This window comes from Gossypium raimondii, chromosome 13 (genome assembly GCF_025698545.1).
Source record: "Gossypium raimondii isolate GPD5lz chromosome 13, ASM2569854v1, whole genome shotgun sequence".
NCBI lineage: Eukaryota > Viridiplantae > Streptophyta > Magnoliopsida > Malvales > Malvaceae > Gossypium > Gossypium raimondii.
The window spans coordinates 58673440-58696666 of NC_068577.1; the positions used below are offsets into that span (position 1 = coordinate 58673440).

Genomic DNA, 23227 nt, shown 5'->3' on the forward strand with positions numbered 1-23227 from the left:
CTCAATATGTATTATTTATATAATAAAACATGAAACATGACAGTTGTTTCAAATAAAGAAAAAAACCTAATGATCGTATTGTTAAATATTAATGGTATAAAAATTACTTTAATTTTATATTAATGTAAGTAATCTCTCTCCGCTCGACATTAACAACACTATTTTTGCTAAATTAATAAAAATCTAAGCATTCACTTGATTGATGCCAATGGTTGGGAATTCCCAACTTTTACTAGTACTAGCTACAAATAAATATAATACTCCCGTAATTGGCTTTTGATTTAGCATTCATATGCATTGTATTGTGTTAAAATTATACCCATCAAAGAAATGATGAATGAATAATGCACATTCATTCAGTAGCATTTTTCTATTCCTAACAATAGTGTTGATAATATTGGTTAGCAAAGGAGCAAAGCAGAAGAGAGCATTATTAAGAGCATATAACGTAAATAAGCTATCTAACAAAAAGACAATCTAAACATGTGACTTATCTACATATCATGCTTCATATCAGGAACCAACAAAGTAGCTGTTGATGGTCCAAATTTCACAACAAAATAGCTTCCATCTTCATTCATCTAGGTGTGATGGAGGGAATGACTCCACTGACAAGGTCGCTACCAGAAACATCCGATGACACATAGGGATTCTTCACCAATGATGATGATGATGAAGAGGATGGTGGAGTCATCTTTTCAGCTGCAGTGTCAATGGATACCGAGACTCCCACGTCTGACTCTGGCATCATTGCCCATATATTTTCAAGTTCACGAACCACATCTGCCATTGAAGGCCTACCATCTGTCTCATCGTGGCTACATTTGAGGGCCAATGTCACAAACTTCTCCACGCATTCTGAAGGATAAGAACCCATCCTCCCATCGATCACTGAGAATATCATACCAGAATGATATGCAACATTAACCTGATAACCATTGAAACTAACATTAATCTTGTGAAAAATAAATAAATTACTATATAAATGAACAAGTCACTGATATTCCATGGGCGATGCAAGGAACTAAAGATTCCCTCCATGAAAATAATCATCATAAGATCCTCATTCCTAAACACCCAACAGCAAGGCTATTTTCTCTCTTCATTTTATTGGAAAGAAGTAGATATAACCTACATGTCATTTAGTCTAGTAATCCAACAACTTCTATTTTCGACTTAAATTTCGCTTGTAAGTGGAGGGGATACTGCAACCAAGATCAAATTTCAATGAAGATATGCGGATGGAAGTAAAATGTTACCTCTCGAACAATGTTTTTTCCATGTGAGATTGGCTGCATCCCAGTCAAAAGCTCCAGAAATACAACACCTAGGCTATATACATCACTCTTGTCTGTCAACTTATGCGTTAAGAAATACTCAGGGTCGAGATAACCCTGCCAGAGAAAACAAATATTAGAGATTGAGATAATAGATATATTTGACCATACCCTGATTATTACTTCTGCCATGAGACAGTACAAGTCAATTAACTTATTAGAATTCCAGCTTTTAGTAGTTTTCTGGTGCACCTCTTAAAAGTTAAGTATAAATAAAGGAGGTATTTCATCAACTCTGGCTTGAATTATATTTCCAGAAAATTTCCTTTTGTCATCTAAAGACTCAGGTGACAAACCATTGCGGTTTTAATCTAGAACAGTGGTAATATAATCAGAGATGAGAGGAATGGGACCAAATAAAGAGGAGATAGAAATAATATCAAAATTAGGTCTATTAAGACGCTACAGTTCATATGTTCCACTATTTCGTTGAAATTATCAACACGAGACTTACTGGTGTCCCCTTTACAACCGTAGATACATGAGCAGGCACTGCCCCTTCCATATCTGGAACAGGAGCAAGTCTTGATAGTCCAAAATCAGCAACCTTTGCTATGAACCTCGAATCCAATAGTATGTTGCTGGCCTTGATATCTCGATGGAATATGGGAGGATCAGCTTCAGTGTGTAGGTAGAGGATTCCCTTGGCTGAACCAAGGGCAATTTTTAATCTCATTGCAAAATTCGGAGGTTCTTTAGACTTAGCTGTTATATCATAAGAGCATAGCATTAAATTAGAGCATCTAATATAGGCAGAAAAAACTAGCAAGACCAGTAAAAGTGAATTTTGCATTCCTTATTGTGTAGTAATATATCAGAAAGATGAACTACCAGAAAGATGATCCCTCAGAGTGCCATTTGGCATAAACTCGTATACCAACATCTGCATGTGCAAAAGAAATCTATTAGTTTTTCGCCATATGATGATTTTCAACAAATGCTAAGAGAGATAGAGAAGGGTTGTTCTTGCTATATTGTAGCACATAGTTTGGAGCTTAACATTGCTCATAAAGGATGAAGTTAGAACTTAGAAGAAAGTATTAACCTTAGTTGAAGGTGACAAAAGAGCCAAATCTAAGCTGATAGAACCTCATAGTACCTCTCCATCTGTGTGCATGTATCTTCTCATTTTATTTTTTGGCAACAGCAGAAAATGACAATTCCAAAGATTTTACATCTTTCAGTTACATTTTTAATTTTAAACAATTTGAATTTTTTGTTTGGAAACTGTGAAATGGCTCATTTGTCATATTGCTGGCCAAGCAACAGAGATTTGAGGGTACAAGGGATTCCACTGAGGATATGTATAGTATACATGATCGAAAGAAGATGAGAGAAAGTACCTGCTCGCCTTCTTCATCACAATATCCAATCAAAGATACAAGGTTCCGATGGTGTAATCTTGACAATAATTGAATTTCAGTAAGGAACTCCCTTTCACCCTGTAATGATCCCTCTTGTGCACGTTTGATGGCTACTACCATGCCATCAGCCAAAGTGCCTCTATAAACCTTTCCGTACCCACCTTGGCCAACTTGAGTAGAACTGTTAAAATTGTTTGTTGCTGTGGCCAATTCCGTGTAAGTGAAACTCTTGACACCATCTATCTTAATTGATGATTTCAAAGCTGTATAGAAAACAGGCTCAATATTAGAACAAATACCTAAGAAAGAAATAGGATGATAGTTTTAAGGCATCAAGCATACATGCAATACTACATTTTGTTTCTGGAAGAATGCAACAGATCATAATAGGAAACTAGGCTTTTCCCTGATCCATTTTAAGAAAATCAAGATAAACAAAGTCCAAATTCAATCACAAATTTCCAGATAAAGATTGAAAAACAATTCAAAATATCAAAGAGGAATCTGTTGCTGACTACATAAAGTCTAAATGGAAACTGCGATCTGCATAATTAGGCACATTCTATCTTAAAATTTTAAGATACTCACTTTGACGACGTTTTGAAACTAAACGGTAGTTCCTCAAACGCACTCTCAAGATTAAGAGTGTCACGACTGCAGATAATGTAACAGCAACAGCAATGCCCCCAAGTACAATACCAATCAATGCACCCGTACTGACACCAGATCCTGAAGTGCGGACGACAGCTGCAATACCCAAGAGAATTCAGAACCACACAACTAAACAGATCAAATTTATTCATCACCAAAATTATTATATATGCATGCACATAAAAGAGGAGCAAATTCTAGGTTTATGTCATCTCTGCAAGGGCAAGTCACAAGTGAGACATTGCCAACCAATTGTGGTTGCCACAAGGTCTTATTACTGATGTCCATTTAAAAGAAAGGGAAATTTTGTAAGAGCATCAAGTGTCCTCGATTAAGATTTGTCTTTAGCAGACAATCATTGAAAGTTTATGACTTGTATGCCAAAGTCAGTCACTATAAAGTTTTCCTTCAATCCAGAGGATATAAAATGTATATCACAGAATCATCAAATTATGAAGCATTTCAATGTTTTCCAAGTAACCTTCAGTTGTAGAGGATGATTAGGTTTAAGCTAATATAACCATAATGTTGTTGCTCATAAATGAGGTGCTGAACATGTTATCCAATTTTCATAGCTCACCCAGGTTAAATGACATGTCCAGAAACGTAAGGGAAATCATAGAAGTCAAACTTCAAGAAATTTATTATGGTGCAATGCAATGTTTGCATTTATTGCATCTATTTTCCATAAAGTTGCAAAGAAAATTTAATTATGTAATAGATAAGGTTCTCAAGACAAACCGCCTCTATAGATGTCTGGTAAATTGAAGTTGATAAGTTCATATGGACCAAATATGTCACTATCAGGAATATTCCATCCTGTGAACAATCCCCTGATTCGTTGAACCTCACTTCCATTGAACATATTACCACTGTTGTTACTGGCATTATAAACAGGATAGAGCTTCAAGTTCATTTTCAATCGAGGTCCTTTTTCCCATTCAAACGAACCAATATATAGCTGATCAGAATCCAATTCAAGCCCAGTAGTAAGGTACTCCGAAAAGCTATTTATATATGGAACAAAATCTGAAAAGCCAGGACTCTTCAACCGATATACAACAGGAAGAGGTACAGCACAAAAGCAAGAAATGTTAGATGTAGGTGAATATTCAAAAGGGAAGGGGCACGATTGAGGTTGACAGTGACCAGTGGAGTTTGTTCCAGACTGACTTCTGGTATTATCATTGCGGGATGCACATTGCTGGGGTAAACTTAAACTGTTATTTGTGCAGACAGGGTTCCCTTTGAGCCTGAAATTGTTCACATAATTAAACAAAGCAGTACAATAATAATTTCAGAAAGGCAGCATCGGTATATACATTAAAAATACCCCAAAAAGACTCAATTTTTCATTGATCAAAAGCATCTGTAAAGACACATTTATTTACTGATGAAGGAAACACAAACATAATATGCATGCTAGTCATTTGAGTTAAATTTAAATGCAAGTTTAGAAGCAAACCAGAGAGTGACATTTGGAGGGAGATCAGTGCTGCCTGAAATATCAGTAAACTTATTGTTCTCCAAATCCCTGTAAGTGTCAATAAGCCAAAAGCCATAGCTTAGCAAAACAGTATGCTTAACAAATTCCTGCACCTTTAACCCCAAAGAAAACCCATAAGACAGATGAAATCAACCAAGATAAAGTAACACTGTAGCTCAGCATATTGGGTCCAAAATCTTTGAGGTGCAGAGAGTTGACAGCATGGGGAAAAAAAATTAAAGCGCATTAGCTCTTTTTAGTGCTTACACAATAAGACTTTCGTTTGCATTCAAAGTCTTGTTCTGCCATAGGGAGGATGGAATGGAACCATTCAATGAATTATTGGCAAGTGACCTGCAATGAGGAGTAACCGGCAAAATAAAAAAAGGGGGGGTCTAAAATTCATAAATAAGGAAATAAGGGGGAAAAAAAGAGAAAGAGTTTGTCTAAAAAGGTGAACGAAGACAAAGGAGAAAGTCCTCACAGTTCCTGAAGAATAGGTAGGCTCGAAAAGCTGGCAGGAATGCTTCCAGTAAGTTCATTGTTGGATAAGTCACTGTGCATATTGTTTACATAAAAACATTGGTGCCATAGTCCTCAGGATTCAAATCTTGCAGATTCTTAGGGAACAAACACTGAGATAAGCAGATTGAAAGATTAAGATCTTACATGGTTGTGATATTCCGTGACAGTTGATTTGTAGGTATGGTACCATTAAGCCGATTTGAACTAAGGTCTCTGAAATTTATATGATATAGAGGAGAAATAAAACATTGGGTCAATTTTCCCAATGGGGAAACAACATAATACAATTACCGACAAAGCAGCAAATATATGAACTTACAAATAACCAAGTTGGGGTATCCTGCTTAGATCAGGTATTGGTCCTTGCAAATTACAGTTCCTGAGGCTCCTGATAAAGCCAAATGATGCAGAAAAACAACCATTTATGCAATGAGAGTTCTCTGAATTTGTATAATGCATTCAAATGCATGCTTAAATAGTCATTGAGTCTAAATAAAGCTTCTAAAACATTGAAGGTTACGGACAAGTAATGGAACACATTTAGCTTCTTCAGTAGATACTTTATTTTTCTGGATATTTGATTGGCACAAAGTATAATTTCAAAGGTGGAATACCATAAGACTAACTGTTCTAAATTGTATAAATATGTTTTAACATGTATAATTTTCTTTTCAATCTTAAAATATGTGAATAAATGTTTGTGCATTCCAGTGCTTGTTATTTTGCCAATGTTTTCCTGCTAATTCAATTTTGTGTGGTAGAATCTACACACAGTGGCAAATTGCAATGCTTTCTCTTAACGCTTCAATGATTACATCTTCCTTATAGCCAATAAAATAGAACAAAACTGTAGCATTCTGCTCCGCAGTCCCCATCAGTTCATAAACCTTCCAGTAAAAAGAAGATTCAAATGAATACTTACAGTTTCAATAATTTAGACATGTTTCCATAGGAATCTGGAATTGTAGTCCCTTCAAAGTTGTTGTTATCCAGTTGACTGCAAAAGGTTAAGAAACAATTTAGAAACTGAGCACAAGGTTGCTCATGCATTATAATATATGGAAAAGTGATTTTCTTTTTCTACGGAAAAGCAAAAATTAAGATAAATAACATACAGGAAGCATGGAAACAATAAGCACAAGCAGACAGCAATATTCTTTTTAAATAAAAATTTTTTTATAGCAAAAATTGTATTTTTCTTGCAACCTCAGTTTTGCTCAATACGATTCTCCTCATGGCACTAAACAACTACCCAAGCAGAACAGCTCTTTCTCTCTCTCTCATATACATATTTTAATTTCTTAGCTATATCATACCATTCAGAGGAAAATAATTCTAGTGAAGTATTTCTTTAGCATTTATGTTGATATAGGTAGCAGCTGCATCAATCACATTCACTTATATAATCAGCTAGCAATCAAACATAAGGCATTGATTTCTGTCCAAATAAATAGCAAAAATGTCATTCCACAAACACCTTCCGGAATGAATTGTTTCAATAACTCCTTACAATTAACTGATTGATATTGCAGATTCCATGCACTACTGAACATCTGCTGCTACCATAATTGGCCACAGAATCTTTTTCTTTTGAAATTGACTATGGAATTGAACACATCATGGCTTCTCCAGAGTGTTCACTGAATATCTTGACTGCTTGAATAAGGACAATTTTGCATCAGTTGGATTGAAAACTCAGACCTTGATTACATTTTGGCCGCTTATCACCTAAAGCTAAGCTCATCAATCCCTTCACCAAAGCCTTACCACATAAACCAATGCTCCATTTTTAAATCAATGGGATAGGTCATTTCCCTTGCATAACAAGATCAATAACATGGAATATAAAAGGTTATAATGAGCATGCACAATCACTTTTGAGTGATGTACTTTTGATATGATCTTTATTCTTTGTATATTGTCAAGGTAAATATGAAACTTCCTAGAAGCACTAAAATGTTTGATCTATACTGAGATAATTACAGATCTCAACTTAGTGGTAAGGATAAGTTACTCATCCATGCCTCTTGTAGAGAAGAGCAGAGTTTTGACTCCAGTATAAATGGTATGACAGACAATATCAATTAGAAGTAGAAAATTCAAGAATATACAGAAAGCTGTGCTGTATGCTTAATCTAAAATGCATAATAAACAGTAAGTCCCTAAAACAGCTTATTAATAAGTAAAAGAAACTGCTAAAGCAGGTCAAGAAATGTAAAGAATCAAATACAGTGATTTATCTTGGTCAAAGCATAAATCTAAATCCAAACCATACAGGATAGTTAAATTCGGCATTCTGGATAGCTCTGGTGGAAGATGCCCGGATAAATTGTTATTGTCCAGAAGGCTGCAGAAACTCATTTTGTCAGCAACAGAGTGACATGATTAAATAGGAAAGCAGAAGAGGTTGCAGATGGTTAACAATGCAACTGATAATGGAGATGAATGACATGACTAGAATTTAAGACAATAGTTGGTGAGAAACTTACAAGTGAACAAGATAAGGTAATCTGGCGAGTTCAGGTGGAATTTGCCCACTGATTGAATTGTTGTTCATGTGACTATTTACAAGGGTTAAGAGGAAACAAAAGAACAATGAATATGAAGAAAAGGTGTAGTAGAAGAAACAAAAAAAAAAACTCACTGATGCGGTAACTAGAAATAAGTAAAATACTTACAAATGCTTTGTTTTGTTTAAGTTTGCAAATGATTTGGGTAATTCTCCAGATATCCTGTTCTCGTCAATTTGTATTCTGTCTAAATTTGGAAGATAACCAATTTCTTCAGGCAAAGAACCCGTCAAGTGGTTTCCATTCAGGAGCCTGGAAACAAAAATATCATATATTAATAACTAGACACAATTCATTCAATTCTGAAGAATTTCAAATTGAAGTAGACCGCTTACAAGAGTTCCAAGGATGTAATATTGCCAATCTCATTTGGTATACTTCCAGTTATGTTATTCCACATAAAATCCCTTTGGTAAAGTTAGAAGAAAAAGATATCAGCCAATAGCAAACGCTGTATACTGGCATTAGGTGAAAAATGGCAAAACTTCCAGAGTCTTTGGCAAAGGATATCTGAAAATATATTTTGAAATAAGATTAAGGCAGTTTATCAGGAGCGATATAATAAGCCTCACAATATCCGTAAGCGAGATAAGCGGCCAAGCTCCGGTGATAAGTGTCCTGAGAGATTCATATTCAATAGTTGCCTGCAAAGACCAAGACAAAAAGGAATAAATTGTCGTAACAAAATGGTAGACAGAAATGTGTCTTTGAAATCAGGAACTTATGTAATCATTCTTCGAGAAGTTATCACAAGAATCAACATAAGGTACAAAAGTAAACCAGTACTTGGAAAAGGGAGAAAGCAAATATAGTTCAAATGAAGACCACTATTCTTGTGCTGAACACTCACAGTTCTCTAACATGTAGATAGCCATCATCCTGAGTTCCATTAAAGCACAACACCCCTGTCCAACGGGATGTGCATGGGTCTCCTCGATTCCAATTACTCAAATTCCTATTAGGATCAATCAAAGTTCTCCAGATGGCTCGTAATGCCCTGACTGCAAATTGATGCAAATGGAAATGGTGATCAATGATTCAACATTAACAATTAAGGACTTTCCGTCCAGCGTGGAAGGAGAAAAGGGAAATAAGTTAAGTTTCAGAAGTGGTCATGCTGTTATACATCTCCTAAGAGATGCCGTTAGAAATTGGAGGCGACAAACAGAAAGAAAACTCAAGGCCAAAAGTCCAAAACTAAGATCATTTAATACATCCAAATCCAATCCAGGGGCAAAAGTTTGAGTAAAAGATGGTGCCTTCCAAGTGTAAGCAAAATCACCTTCATCTGGGTGCGTGATGCCATCCTGAGCTCCGACAAGTAAAGAGGATCCAAAGAGCCACATAAGAAAGACAGCTCCTAGTGTCCATGGCCATGCCCTTGATGTAGGCATCCTCGGAATGCGAAACTCTGCAGAGTTTTGAAACAAACCCAGACCGCCTGGGAGTTTTTGTTTTTAGAATTCCAAAAGCCGCCCTTCTTTAGGTTACTGGATAAGCTAGCTAATTGGACAAGAAGATAAACCTCAAATGAACAACTGCAAATACAAGAAAAAGAGGAAGAAATTGAACACGAGAAAACAAAATAATCGAGTAGAAGAAGCAATCAATAAAGTTACCCTGTTCCCTGCAGTGTTGGTGGGCGAAATTTGTAGTAAAAAGAAAATTGTAAAAACAAACCAAAGAGCTTGAGATGGGGTGAGTTGGGGTTTGGTATGTGACTGAGTGTGGAAGACTGAGTCCGAGGCTGACCACGTCGACATGAAGAATGGCGCACAGCTGAGCTGATGATGATGATGATGAATACTAGTATTAAACTCGCACATCTCTTTCGGTTAATTTCTATGTTTCTACTGCTATTTTCCTTGCTTTTGAATTTACTTTATTAAATATCAATTAATGTCAGCTATGTCCCAAGGTTTTTTTTTTTGGTAGTGGAGTATTAATTATGAATTGATGGCTAATTGGTTGAGCTGTTGACTTATTTTGGCGGGGGAGGGTGGAGGGGCGGGAGGGAGGCGCGAGCTTCCTTTTAATTTTATATGCCATGTTTCAGTCAGTGTCAGGCTGGACAGCGCAACTTTATGTTTCCAGATTCGCCTCCCGACCCGACTCAAATCCGACTGCCCTCTCTAATATTTTTATTTCTTAACATCTGGAATTAAGAGTCTTTTATTTATCCAAAATTATAATGATACAAAAAATTAAAAAATTTCCACACCATTGTTGTTTTCTTAAACAAGCTTACCACATCTAAATAAATCATTACCCTTCCATTACTATCTAATTAAGCATTTATTTGTAATATGGGATTGGTTTATGTTAATGGTTCACTTCGACTTATTTAAGTACAAGTTAACATAATATATATATAGATGAAATAATAAAGCTCAACAATAACAATAATAGTAATTGTTAGAATTAAATACCTGAATTTTTATTTAAATAAAATACAGTGTAAAATAAAAAAATTAAAATCCTTATAGAATTACACTTCTTTTATTTTATTTTAGAATAAGATTCATTTATTAAACTCTATCTATTTGATATTGATTAGAATGAGGTGCTTCAATCTTACTACACTCCTATTAGAATATGATTCTACAAGCCTATAAATATAATCTACCCGCTAGTAGATTTTTTTAGAAAGAATTTTCACGTAAAAATCATGTGTTCTTTATTTTTATTTCTCTTTTTTACGATATATTGTCATTACCGACATTCTATTTTTACAGTAATAACATATGTTAGAAATTCAAGTAATAATAATATTTAAGGCGATTAAAACCCTATCCTTAACGCTAATTCACCTATAACATATCTCTATATAACTTATTTTGTTTCAACAATCAACAAGAATAGCAAAAACAATACTCGTATAATGATAAAGCTCATAGGAATTTTGGTGTGCTTTATAAAGCAATTGAGATAATTAATACAAGTTACAGGTACATGCAGAAATAATTAAGGAATAACGAGTGTCCAAAATAAGGAATAATGCATTTACTTCAATATTAGTAGAAATTTTAAGGATTTATCAATTTAATTAGCATGAGTTTTAGTATATTTTATTAAAATAAAAGATTAAAGTGTCCTCAAATAATATAATTTATTTTAATAATAGAATGATATGTCTATAATTTTCTAACTCAATTGGTATCCGGTTAACTCATGACACCAACTCAATCAATGACTTAAATAATAATATAGATATACACAATTGATAGAGGTAGTAAAATGTGCATAATAAAGTTAAAATGAATAAATAAATCAAAATAAAACCTTGATTAATTAAGTGGTAAATTTAAAGTTTTTCCAATGCAATTAGCATGAGTTTGAATATTATCATATGCATATTTTATTGATTTTGTAAATTATAAAGATTAAAATACTCTCAATAATATAATTTACTTTAAATGCGAAAATAATTTCTACAATTTCTTTCAACGGATTGACTCGTGGAGATTTTATTAATAAGGTAGATAATGAAAGTTAAAATCAATTCCCTTGTCAATATTTTTATTTTTATTTGTAAGGTTTTCCTTTTACCGTGTCAAATTTCTCTTTTGGATAATTAATTGATAGAGAAATACTATTCCTTGGTCAACTTGTTTATTTTGAATTAAAAATAAAGTTTTGGTAGCAATTCTAGTCAAATTGGGGTGTTAAATCATCATTATTATTAGCAGGATTAAAGAAGAAGTCCAAAGTCATGTTTTTATTTTAACATTAATTTTTGAATTGAGTTGTTCAACTGATATTATTCACATTTAGCATCTAAGAACAAGACAGATAATAACGTAAAAAAGATGAAGATGGGAGAGACAAGTTACTGCCAGACTTTTCAAAAAGAAGGTAGTAGTGAAACATCTATAACTTAAATCATACCTTATACTAATCCTAACCTAATCCAATATAATATCTCTACTTAATCCTAACCTAATCACACCTCAATTGGTGAAGGTAAAAAAAAACAAGAAATTTAAGTTAAAATAACGCTAATAGTGTTATTACAGCTTACTATTGTTCACAAAGTCAAGCATATAGATCTAAATCTCATCAATCGAATGTATTGTTTCCGTATTGGGATTTTATCCTTAACCTTTGAGAAAGGTCATATATGGTCCATGGAGGGGACGTCTCGGTTGGTGACCCATGCAAGTTTGCTTTTAAATCTTATGCAAAGCTTGAGTTGGTGGTTCGAGCTATATGGTGCACCTAAATACCTCTATAATTATTCACACACCCAATACTAACATTTATTCTAAGTCTTGCAAGTATCGATCTTCACCAACCGAGGCAACCCCTTTCTAAACCGTACACGGCTCTTCGCGAAGATCAGGTACAAAACCCTGACATGGAACAATACATCTGATTGTTGATAGTCTAAGTCGATTGCCCAAAAGACAGCATTTCAAAGACTTTTCTCAAAAGAACCAATTCCACTTCAACAATTATATTTTTATTAAAAATGTCTTCTTCTGTTTCAACTGCTAACAAAACCTATTCATTTCTAAAAATCTACCATTTAAACACCTTAATTAAATTACTATCTAATAATAGGCCACAATAATAAAAGTAATAATTATACATGTGTTATAATACCGTGGCTAATTTTGGACTCCTTGAATGTTTCTTGGAGAAAAGTTAGGTTCGGGTACATTAGCATCAGACTCGTTTTCGCTATAACTTCGATGGGTTCCTTTAACCAAGTCACTATCTATGAGTTGTCGGCTCATTCTTCAACAGGCACATGATCAGAGCCTAGAGCTCCTCCCACTGTTTGGGAGCTTACAGTTTCATGTTCTATTTCATTTCCCGATGAGGTCCTTTTCACCTTTTCCTTACGGTACTATTTCGTTATCGGTCACTTAAGAATATTTACCCGTACAAGGTGGTCCTTACTGATTCACACGAGATTTCACGTGTCCCATGCTACTCGAGATAGAGCGTAAATTTTTGTGTGTTTGGCACTTTTCTGGTTAATGAAATAATTTCTTTTTATCAAACAAGTTTTATACTCGTTAGTTATACATGTAATAGTTGGAGTTCGATTGTATTATATTACGGGTGAATTATAAAAATAGTCAAGGTAATATCTAATTTGGCTTTCAATTATAGTTAAAATATTCAATTTGATATTTTGTAAAGTTTTCTAATGATAATTTTAACAAAATATTAAAATAAAAATCTGAATATTCATAATATTGTTTCTAAAATCATAAAAATATTTTTTATTTATAATTATGTGAAAAATGATAAAATTCTTAAAAATTCTAAACATGTCTAAAATGTATATTATTTCTAAAATTCATAATGGTGGGAGTTGTGATAGTACTATCACCAATGATTAGCAAAAATGGATACAATAGAAAACATCTAATACAAAAGATATTAAATATATTAGGCATACAACTAGGAAGATTTAAGTACAAGAAGAAATATGAAAATAAAAGGATAAACAATATGAATTTGAAAGACCAGAATTGCAGCCCCACTTTGACATCAGAGTGATCAAGTAATTGTGCAAAAAGAGGTCATTGTAAATAGGGTTCTAATCTGAAAACAGCAATCCATAATTTGAAAGCAAATTAAGAGAAGGCCACACCCAGTGCATTCAAGCAAACAATTATCAACTTCCATTTTTCTATGTTTATGATGGGTCAAACTCAACTTTAAATGCAATGAGAAAATAAGCTGAAATAGATTGAAAGGATTGTAAAAGAAAGAGAAATGTATTTGCAGCTATCTTATGCTTGGTAAATTGGTAATTGCAATTAGCATATAGAGTTATGATATTTTTCTAATTCATATATCAACTTAATAATTACCATAAGAAAATGTAAAATGGCCTAACAGGTTTATTGGTCATTTATGCACCTACAATATGCAGTGCTGGACTTGCTTAAATGAAAGAATAAATGGTTACTATTTTATGTGTTAGACAATTTTGGAGCAACTAAACACGAATGGTCAAACAAGTTTTATATTTATCAGGTACGTTCTTAAACTTACTCAAAGACTAAACATGATTTACTGATGTATCGCATGAAGAAGATTTTGCAAAAAATGAGCCAGCTGCAGCTTATCACAAATGATCTTGTAATGTTATTATTATTATTATTGACAGAAACCAAGCACTTCATTAAAACTACAAGACAGCAAGGCCGAAAGCCTTTAGAAATAAAACCGTAAAGTACAAGGCCAACCGAGCCCAATCCAAACCCCTCATCGCTGCCTGGAGCAAGGAAAAAGGAAAGCTGATCGAAAGTGTCTGTTGAAGCAAGGATGAAGTACCCACATCCAACAGGAACGCCGGCGAGTAGGAAATAACAACGTCTTCGTCATGGCGGAGCTTGTCGGGGGCATTGGCTGAGCTTTCATATCCTAAGCATTCGAACGGGCGTCAGCAACCGGACAGTGAAAATCTAGTGCAGCTTGATCGTCGTTTCCATGCACGAGCAATCGAGGCTAATTTGGAGAACGCAAGGGTAGTTAGCTGAGTTTTGCAGTAGTTTAATTTCTTTCCAAGCCATAAACATTCATTTTATCAATTATAATACTAAAATTAAATATTCAGTTATTACTAAATTAGAGTTTTATGGGGCCATTACACCAACTCTAATGAAGTGAGTGATTTGTGTTGGAGATATGGTTGACCATCAAGGAAATCGACATTAAAGCTTGTTCATTACTAGTCTCAACCAGTATACTGTTTTACGCATTGTTGCCATAAGACCTCCTAATGCATTCAAACCACCAGTTGCGGTTTGGTCTAAATTATACAAGGATCCTCAAAGAGTAAAACATTTTTTGTGAGAGATGCCAACAAGGAAACGGTCGGTGATATTTCTTATCCGATTTGTGGTTGCTACCATAAAACTAGCTTGCATGCTCTTCGAGACTACCAAGTAACAAGGTCAACATCGACCAAGGTAAATTCCAGGTTCAATTCAAGTTTTTTTTTTTTTTGTAAGTTATGCATATAAGTAACTTAAATATGTGTTATTAAACTTGATTTATAGTTATTATAAATTTATATTTTTTTTATGTATTAAGCATTTTGTGAACAAAAATAATTAAGGGTTCAGCGTTGAAAAGAAAATCATCAATAATATTTTAAATTATAATTGCAATCTATATATGGATAAAAAACCTTTAAGGTACAAGTTATTTGAAGCTGACCTAAAATACAATCCAGGTGTTTTTTTTTTTTTTCAACAAAACAAGTAGGTTGGTTGGACGATATGGGGTGAAAAATTGGGCATATAATTTAATATAATAAGAGGTATAGTAGGTGGGGTTAATCATTCGTTGGACGTAAGGTGACGTGATGGTGGTCTCAGCTCGGCCCAGGCTCTTTATGGGTTTTGGAAGGTAAGGTAGGGTGGTTGTATTTTACATCCACGTATCTTTCCACCGTAGTAGGTGAGCCTTGGAACGGGTCTCCCTACATTTTTATTTTCTTTTTCATAGTATCATCGTTTCGTGCATAATGGGCCACGATAACTCCACCCACATAGTCGGCTCGGCTTACTGGATCAATGTCACTTTCGTATTATTTATAATGCAAACATTTTTTTATATATTAAAACTACACATCAAATAAATTAATATAAATGTTTTAATCATTAGATAAATTTTTTAATAATTAAATCGTCATCCAAAATCATTAGATAATTTCAATAAAAAAATTATGTTTATAAAAGTTGTGAGAAAAATTGTAACCAAAATTGAGTTCACAAAATGATTTAGGCTTTTTCTTTCCTTTGGTTCCAAGGCAAAATGATTTAGGCTTAGTTTGGATGGGCGGTATATTTATCTCCGGTGAGGTTAAAAATAGCGGTGGCAGTGAGATTGAATATTATAGAAGTGAGATTAAAAACAGCGGTAGAGTGTGTGTTTGGATTCAAATGTAGCTGTAGCGGTAAGGTAAAAATAGAAAATAAATTTTAAGGACATTAGATTAAAAATGATATATAATAGAAGTTTTAAAAATTATTTAACAATTACAAAATTAATTAATGATTAAAAATTATTATAATTATATTTATTTTAATAATAAATAATTAAAATGAATGAATTAAAACTCAAGAAAAATTAAAAGAATTATTTTACTTAATATTTCAAAATTAATCATGTATTTAATTATAGCAGCTCAATTCATTATTGAAAGATTATTGAAATTGTTGAGCATTTAGAAAAATAAAATATTATTGAAAGATAAAATAATAAAGTAACTCTAGAATAAGAAAGAAATGAAATAATATATGGGTAAAAGAGGAAAAGAAAAAGCAACTGAAGTTGCTAAATTTTTACTGGACCAAAAGGTTTCAGTCTGGAATTAAGCCTCCAGTGAGGTGAAATGCATTTTCAACGTACTAAAAAATACTTTCCAAATAGCCTTGCGTTTACTAACATTTCAGTTGCAATTTTTTTAAGCCTAAAAAAGCCAACGCACAGAGACCCGATTGCATCTAAAGGAAGTCTTAGGCTGCCTTTGGTTTGGCTTTTAATGCCAGTGAGGTGCAGTTGGAGCAAAAATTTGCTACCAACCTCACTGCTATGCTGTTTGGTTCACCACATCAGTTCAGTGAGAAGGCATTTCTACCACACTGAAACACTAAAAATCAGCTGGAGTTGTAAGCAGCAATTGAAATTAACTGAGCTGCTGGTATTTTTGACAGACAAAAATACCCTTACTTTTATTTATTATTTTACCATTTTATCCTTGAAAATTAAACTATAAAAAATTAAAAATAATTATCATTTAATCAAATAAATAATTTAAATTGATTATATAATTCATTAAAATATAGGAATATACATTTTAATATTTTATTAAATGAATTTATAAATTTACATATTTTAATAATTTTAAAAAAGTAAAATAATTTTAAAAAATTCTACTATATATCAATTCTAATCTAATGTCCTTAATAGTCATTTTTTATTCCTACCTCACCGCTACAGTTGCTTTTGAATCCAAACACACACGGAGTATCCAATCTCACCGCTACAATAACTAATCTCACCGCCACCGCTATTTTTAACCTCACCGGAGACAAACACACTGCCCATCCAAACACACTTAGGGTGAATTTGAATGGGTGGTGCGTTTACCTGCGATTGGTGTAAAAACAGCGGTGGCGATGAGATTAGATACTGTAGTAATACTGTAGCGTTAGACAAAAAGTAAGCTAAATGCACCGCACCCAATCGCCCATCCAAACCCACCCTAAGCTGGTGAGATTAGAAATAGCGGTGGATGTGTGTTGGATTCAAATGCAACTGTAGAATGAGAAGAGAATAAAAAATGACCATTATAGACATTAGTTTACAATGTATTTATAATAAAATAAATAATTAAATTTATATTAATATTAAATAATATAACATATGCAATAAAATTTAAATAATTAAAATATTAAAATCATATGCAATAAAATTTAAATATTTTTAACTTATATTAATAATAAATAATAAAACATATTTAAATTATTTTATATTAAATAATAATTAAACTTATATATTTATGACAATAAATTTATACATTTATTAAATTGTTAAATAAAAATTATATAATAATATCTAATAACATTTTACTTTTTATAAAACTAAAAAAAGAAAGAAAGAAAGAACAAGGGTAATAAAGAACTGATCTCAAAATTTTCTCCACTGGCACCTTTGGCTCCAGTGAAAATTGAGAGCATCAGTGTGGTGAGAGTATTCAATTGCATTTCACCTCAAATTTTCCAAACAAGAAACCAATGCAGTGAAAAGGATTAGTCACCCAATATTCCATCTCACCATGGGTAAATCTAATCCAAAGGAAGCCTTAGTCAATGGCTCAGTTGGTCTACTATTATTCTTTTCCTTATAATATATAAACAATGAGAGGAAAAATAAAAAGAAATTATCCTCCGCGTACTATAATGGGAGGGGGAATCAATGTTGAATGGCAATACAAAACAGAATTAGAAAAAAAAGAGGTTAATTTTCATAAATAACTGAAATATTATTAGTGCAATATTTCTGTTACGTACAACAATTATCTAACTGAAATTAACAAAAAGTAATTTATTAATAGTAATTTAAAATTTAACTAGACTTAATAAATTGAATAACTAAAATGAATAAGCTATAAAAAAAGAATTAGTATTTTATTTTTATAATTTTATTTCAGTAAATTGAATTACCATTATTTAAGTCTCACACATATAGTGGTGGAGCCTATAATTTTTTTAGGACGAAATTAAATTATATATCTTTACGATAGTAAAAATATAATTTATTATTTTAATAGCCTATATCTATATAATTTTAAAATAGTTAAATTAAATTTTATTATTTTAAAAGATCAAACTACAATTTTACCGTTACTAATCTAAACTTTTATAAATTATAAAAAATTTAAATTTAAAATTTACTATTTTAAGTGACAGCATAGCACCTGGGTGGAAAGTTAAGTGTCTAACTCTAAGCATTAAATGAAATTAAGATGTAATGTAAAATTAAAAATGGTAGGTTTCGTATTTATTACGAGGACCAGGAGATAGCGGTGGTAGATATATCATCTCATAAAAGCAGTGTCGTTTAACTTACAAAATATTATTTATTTACGTACGCCAATTATCTAACTGAAATTAACAAAAAGTAATTTATTAATAGTATTTTAAAATTTAACTAGACTTAATAAATTAAATAACTGAAATGAATAAGCTATAAAAAAGAATTAATATTTTATTTGTATAATTTTATTTCAGAAATTGAATTACTATTATTTAAGTCACACACATATAGCGGTGGAGCCTATAAATTTTTTGGGGACGAAATTAAATTATATATCTTTATGACAAGAAAGATATAATTTTATTATTTTAATAGCTTATATCTATATAATTTTAAAATAGTTAAATTAAATTTTATTATTTTAAAAGATCAAAATACAATTTTACCATTACTAATTTAAAATTTTATAAATTATAAAAAATTTAAATTTAAATTTTACTATTTTAAGTGACAGCATGGCACCTGGGTGGAAAGTTAAGTGCCTAGCTCTAAGCATAAAATGAAATTAAGATGTAAGGTAAAATTAAGAAGGGTAGGTTTCGTATTTATTATGAGGACAGAAGATAGCGGTGGTAGATATATCATCTCATAACTTACAAAATATTATTTATTTTGATTTATTAGTTTTTGCAGTTTTATTTTATTTCTCACAAAAATGAGTATAATAAATTTAATAATGTGAAGGTTTTTTTTAAACATGTAAATTAAATTCTATTACATAAGTGATAAATTCCTCTCTAAGATCTCGTAATAACGCCCTGATAAATATAATAAGAGTTGCAAACCCTTCCCTGACCCTTTGGGCTTCTCATAAATTACAATTAAACTTCTCCTCTCTTTGCTAATATATTCTATTCTTTTTGTTTACTATGTATAAATCGATGTCAACTTGTGTTGGTTGCTTGTTGAGAATGTGTTTGTCAACTGGTATTTGGCTAAGGGTGAGTTTGGATAGGCGGTGCGTTTACCTGCGGTTGATGTGTGTTTGGATTCAAATGCAGCTGTAGTGGTGAGATGAGAATAAAAAATGACCATTATAGACATTAGTTTACAATGTATTTATAATAAAAAAATAATTAATTTTATATTAATATTAAAGAATATAACATAAAATTTTATTTTATTGTCTATAAAATGATAATTAAAATATTACAATCATATGCAATAAAATTTAAATATTTTTAACTTATATTAATAATAAATAATAAAATATATTTAAATTATTTTATATTAAATAATAATTAAACTTATACATTTATGACAATAAATTTATACATTTATTAAATTGTTATATAAAAATCTATAAAACTAAAAAAAAAAAAAAGAACAAGGGTAATAAAGAGCTGATCTCAAAATTTTCTCCACTGACACATTTGGCTCTAGTGAAAATTGAGAGCATCAGTGTGGTGAGAGTGCTCAATTGCATTGCACCTCAAATCTTCCAAACAAGAAACCAGTGCAGTGAATATGAATATTCACCCAATATACCATCTCACCATGGGCAAAATCTAATCCAAAGGAAGCCTTAGTCAATGGCTCAGTTGGCCTACTATTATTCTTTTCCTTATAATATATAAACAAGGAGAGGAAAAATAAAAAGAAATTATCCTCCGCGTACTATAATAGGAGGGAGAATCAATGTTGAACGGCAATACAAAACAGAATTAGAAAAAAAAGAGAGGTTAATTTTGATAAATAACTGAAATATTATTAGTGCTATATTTACATTACGTACACCAATTATCTAACTGAAATTAACAAAAAGTAACTTATTAATAGTATTTTAAAATTTAACTAGACTTAATAAATTGAATAGCTGAAATGAATAAGCTATAAAAAAGAATTAATATTTTATTTTTATAATTTTATTTCATAAATTGAATTACTATTATTTAAGTCTCACACATATAGTGGTGGAGCCTATAATTTTTTTAGGGACTAAATTAAATTATATATATTTATGATAGTAAAAATATAATTTTATTATTTTAATAGTCTATATCTATATAATTTTAAAATAGTTAAATTAAATTTTATTATTTTTAAAAGATCAAAATACAATTTTACCGTTACTAATCTAAAATTTTATAAATTATAAAAAATTTAAATTTAAATTTTACTATTTTAAGTGACAGCATGGCACCTGGGTGGAAAGTTAAGTACCTAGCTGTAAGCATTAAATGAAATTAAGATGTAATGTAAAATTAAGAAGGGTAGGTTTCGTATTTATTACGAGGACTAGGAGATAGCGGTGGTAGATATATCATCTCATAAAAGCAGTGTCGTTTAACTTTCAAAATATTATTTATTTTGATTTATTAATTTTTGCAGTTTTATTTTATTTCTCACAGAAAGGAGTATAACAAATTTAATAATGTGAAGGTTTTTTTTTTTAAACATGTACATTAAATTCTATTACATAAGTGATAAATTCCTCTCTAAGATCTCGAAATAATGCCCTGATGAATATAATAAGAGTTGCAAACCCTTCCCCGACCCTTTGGGCTTCTCATAAATTACAATTAAACTTCCCCTCTCTCTGCTTATATATTCTATTCTTTTTGTTTATTATATATAAATCGATGTCAACTTGTGTTGGTTGCTTGTTGAGAATGTGTTTGTCAACTGGTATTTGGCTAAGGGTGAGTTTGGATAAGCGGTGCGTTTGCCTGCGGTTGATGTGTGTTTGGATTCAAATGCAGCTGTAGTGGTGAGATGAGAATAAAAGATGACCATTATAGACATTAGTTTGCAATGTACTTATAATAAAATAAATAATTAAATTTATATTAATATTAAATAATATAACTTAAAATTTTATTTTATTGTCTATAAAATGATAATTAAAATATTAAAATCATATGCAATAAAATTTAAATATTTTTAACTTATATTAATAATAAATAATAAAATATATTTAAATTATTTTATATTAAATAGTAATTAAACTTATACATTTATGACAATAAATTTATACATTTATTAAATTGTTATATAAAAATCTATAAAACTAAAAAAAAGAAAGAAAAAGAACAAGGGTAATAAAGAACGATCTCAAATTTTTCTCCACTGACACCTTTGGCTCCTGTGAAAATTGAGAGCATCAGTGTGGTGAGAGTGCTCAATTGCATTGCACCTCAAATCTTCCAAACAAGAAACTAGTGCAGTGAAAAGGAATATTCACCCAATATTCCATCTCATCATGGATAAAATCTAATCCAAATGAAGCATTAGTCAATGGCTTAGTTGGCCAATTATTATTATTTTCCTTATAATATATAAACAAGGAGAGGAAAAATAAAAAGAAATTATCCTCCGCGTACTATAATGGGAGGGGGAATCAATGTTGAACGGTAATACAAAACAGAATTAGAAAAAAAGAGAGGTTAATTTTGATAAATAACTGAAATATTATTAGTGCTATATTTTCACATGCACACCAATTATCTAACTGAAATTTAAAAAGTAATTTATTTATATTATTTTAAAATTTAACTAGACTTAATAAATTAAATAACTGAAATGAATAAGCTATAAAAAAGAATTAATATTTTATTTTTATAATTTTATTTCAGTAAATTGAATTACTATTATTTAAGTCTCACACATATAGTGGTGGAGCCTATAAATTTTTTAGGGACGAAATTAAATTATATATCTTTACGATAGTAAAATATAATTTTATTATTTTAATAGCCTCTATCTATATAATTTTAAAATAGTTAAATTATATTTTATTATTTTTAAAGGATCAAAATACAATTTTATCATTACTAATTTAAATTTTTATAAATTATAAAAATTTAAATTTAAATTTTACTATTTTAAGTGATAGCATGGCACCTGGGTGGAAAGTTAAGTGCCTAGCTCTAAGCATAAAATGAAATTAAAATGTAAGGTAAAATTAAGAAGGGTAGGTTTCGTATTTATTATGAGGACAGGAGATAGCGGTGGTAGATATATAATCTCATAACTTACAAAATATTATTCATTTTGATTTATTAATTTTTGCAGTTTTATTTTATTTCTCACTAAAAGGAGTATAACAAATTTAATAATGTGAAGTTTTTTTTTTAAACATGTACATTAAATTCTATTACATAAGTGATAAATTCCTCTCTAAGATCTCGTAATAACGCCCTGATGAATATAATAAGAGTTGCAAACCTTTCCCCAACCCTTTGGGCTTCTCATAAATTACATTTAAATTTCCCCTCTCTTTGCTAATATATTCTATTCTTTTTGTTTATTATGTATAAATCGATGTCAACTTGTGTTGGTTGCTTGTTGAGAATGTGTTTATTAACTGGTATTTGGCTAAGGGTGAGTTTGGATAGGCGGTGCGTTTACCTGCGGTTGATGTGTGTTTGGATTCGAATGCAGCTATAGTGGTGAGATGAGAATAAAAAATGACCATTATAGACATTAGTTTACAATGTATTTATAATAAAATAAATAATTAAATTTATATTAATATTAAATAATATAACTTAAAATTTTATTTTATTGTCTATAAAATGATAATTAAAATATTAAAATCATATGCAATAAAATTTAAATATTTTTAACTTATATTAATAATAAATAATAAAATATATTTAAATTATTTTATATTAAATAATAATTAAACTTATACATTTATGACAATAAATTTATACATTTATTAAATTGTTATATAAAAATCTATAAAACTAAAAAAGAAAGAAAGGAAGAACAATGGTA

General features: G+C 31.0%; 1 protein-coding gene across 4 annotated transcripts; it reads right to left on the bottom strand.

The window, feature by feature from the left end:
- Nucleotides 1–331: 331 nt before the first annotated feature.
- On the bottom strand, nucleotides 332–9784 carry LOC105782081 (probable LRR receptor-like serine/threonine-protein kinase At1g06840). 4 transcript variants are annotated; one of them, XM_052626426.1, is made up of 21 exons: nucleotides 9553–9782; nucleotides 9216–9432; nucleotides 8784–8934; nucleotides 8506–8577; nucleotides 8269–8340; nucleotides 8042–8185; nucleotides 7853–7924; nucleotides 7639–7710; nucleotides 6286–6360; nucleotides 5683–5751; nucleotides 5508–5576; nucleotides 5323–5394; nucleotides 5106–5192; nucleotides 4818–4886; nucleotides 4094–4605; nucleotides 3290–3448; nucleotides 2681–2964; nucleotides 2169–2220; nucleotides 1792–2042; nucleotides 1260–1394; nucleotides 332–928 (listed from the first exon to the last, which is right to left on the bottom strand). In XM_052626426.1, exons 2-21 carry the CDS (start codon nucleotides 9325–9327, stop codon nucleotides 578–580), a joined length of 2880 nt encoding a protein of 959 aa, XP_052482386.1. In that variant the 5' UTR covers nucleotides 9328–9432; nucleotides 9553–9782; the 3' UTR covers nucleotides 332–577. The 4 variants fall into 4 exon arrangements, with proteins under 4 accessions (XP_052482386.1, XP_012462020.1, XP_012462019.1 ...); XM_012606566.2 differs by having other exon boundaries at nucleotides 9216–9436; XM_012606565.2 differs by having other exon boundaries at nucleotides 9216–9471.
- Nucleotides 9785–23227: the final 13443 nt, after the last annotated feature.

Excerpts from the sequence above, each read along its gene's own strand:
- LOC105782081 (XM_052626426.1), bottom strand. The coding sequence starts at position 9,327 with ATGCCTACATCAAGGGCATGGCCATGGACACTAGGAGCTGTCTTTCTT. Across the intron at positions 8,578-8,783 it reads TATCTACATGTTAGAGAACT|GCAACTATTGAATATGAATC; the intron begins GTGAGTGTTCAG and ends TGGTCTTTGCAG. Across the intron at positions 4,606-4,817 it reads CCTCCAAATGTCACTCTCTG|GCTCAAAGGGAACCCTGTCT; the intron begins GTTTGCTTCTAA and ends GAACAATTTCAG.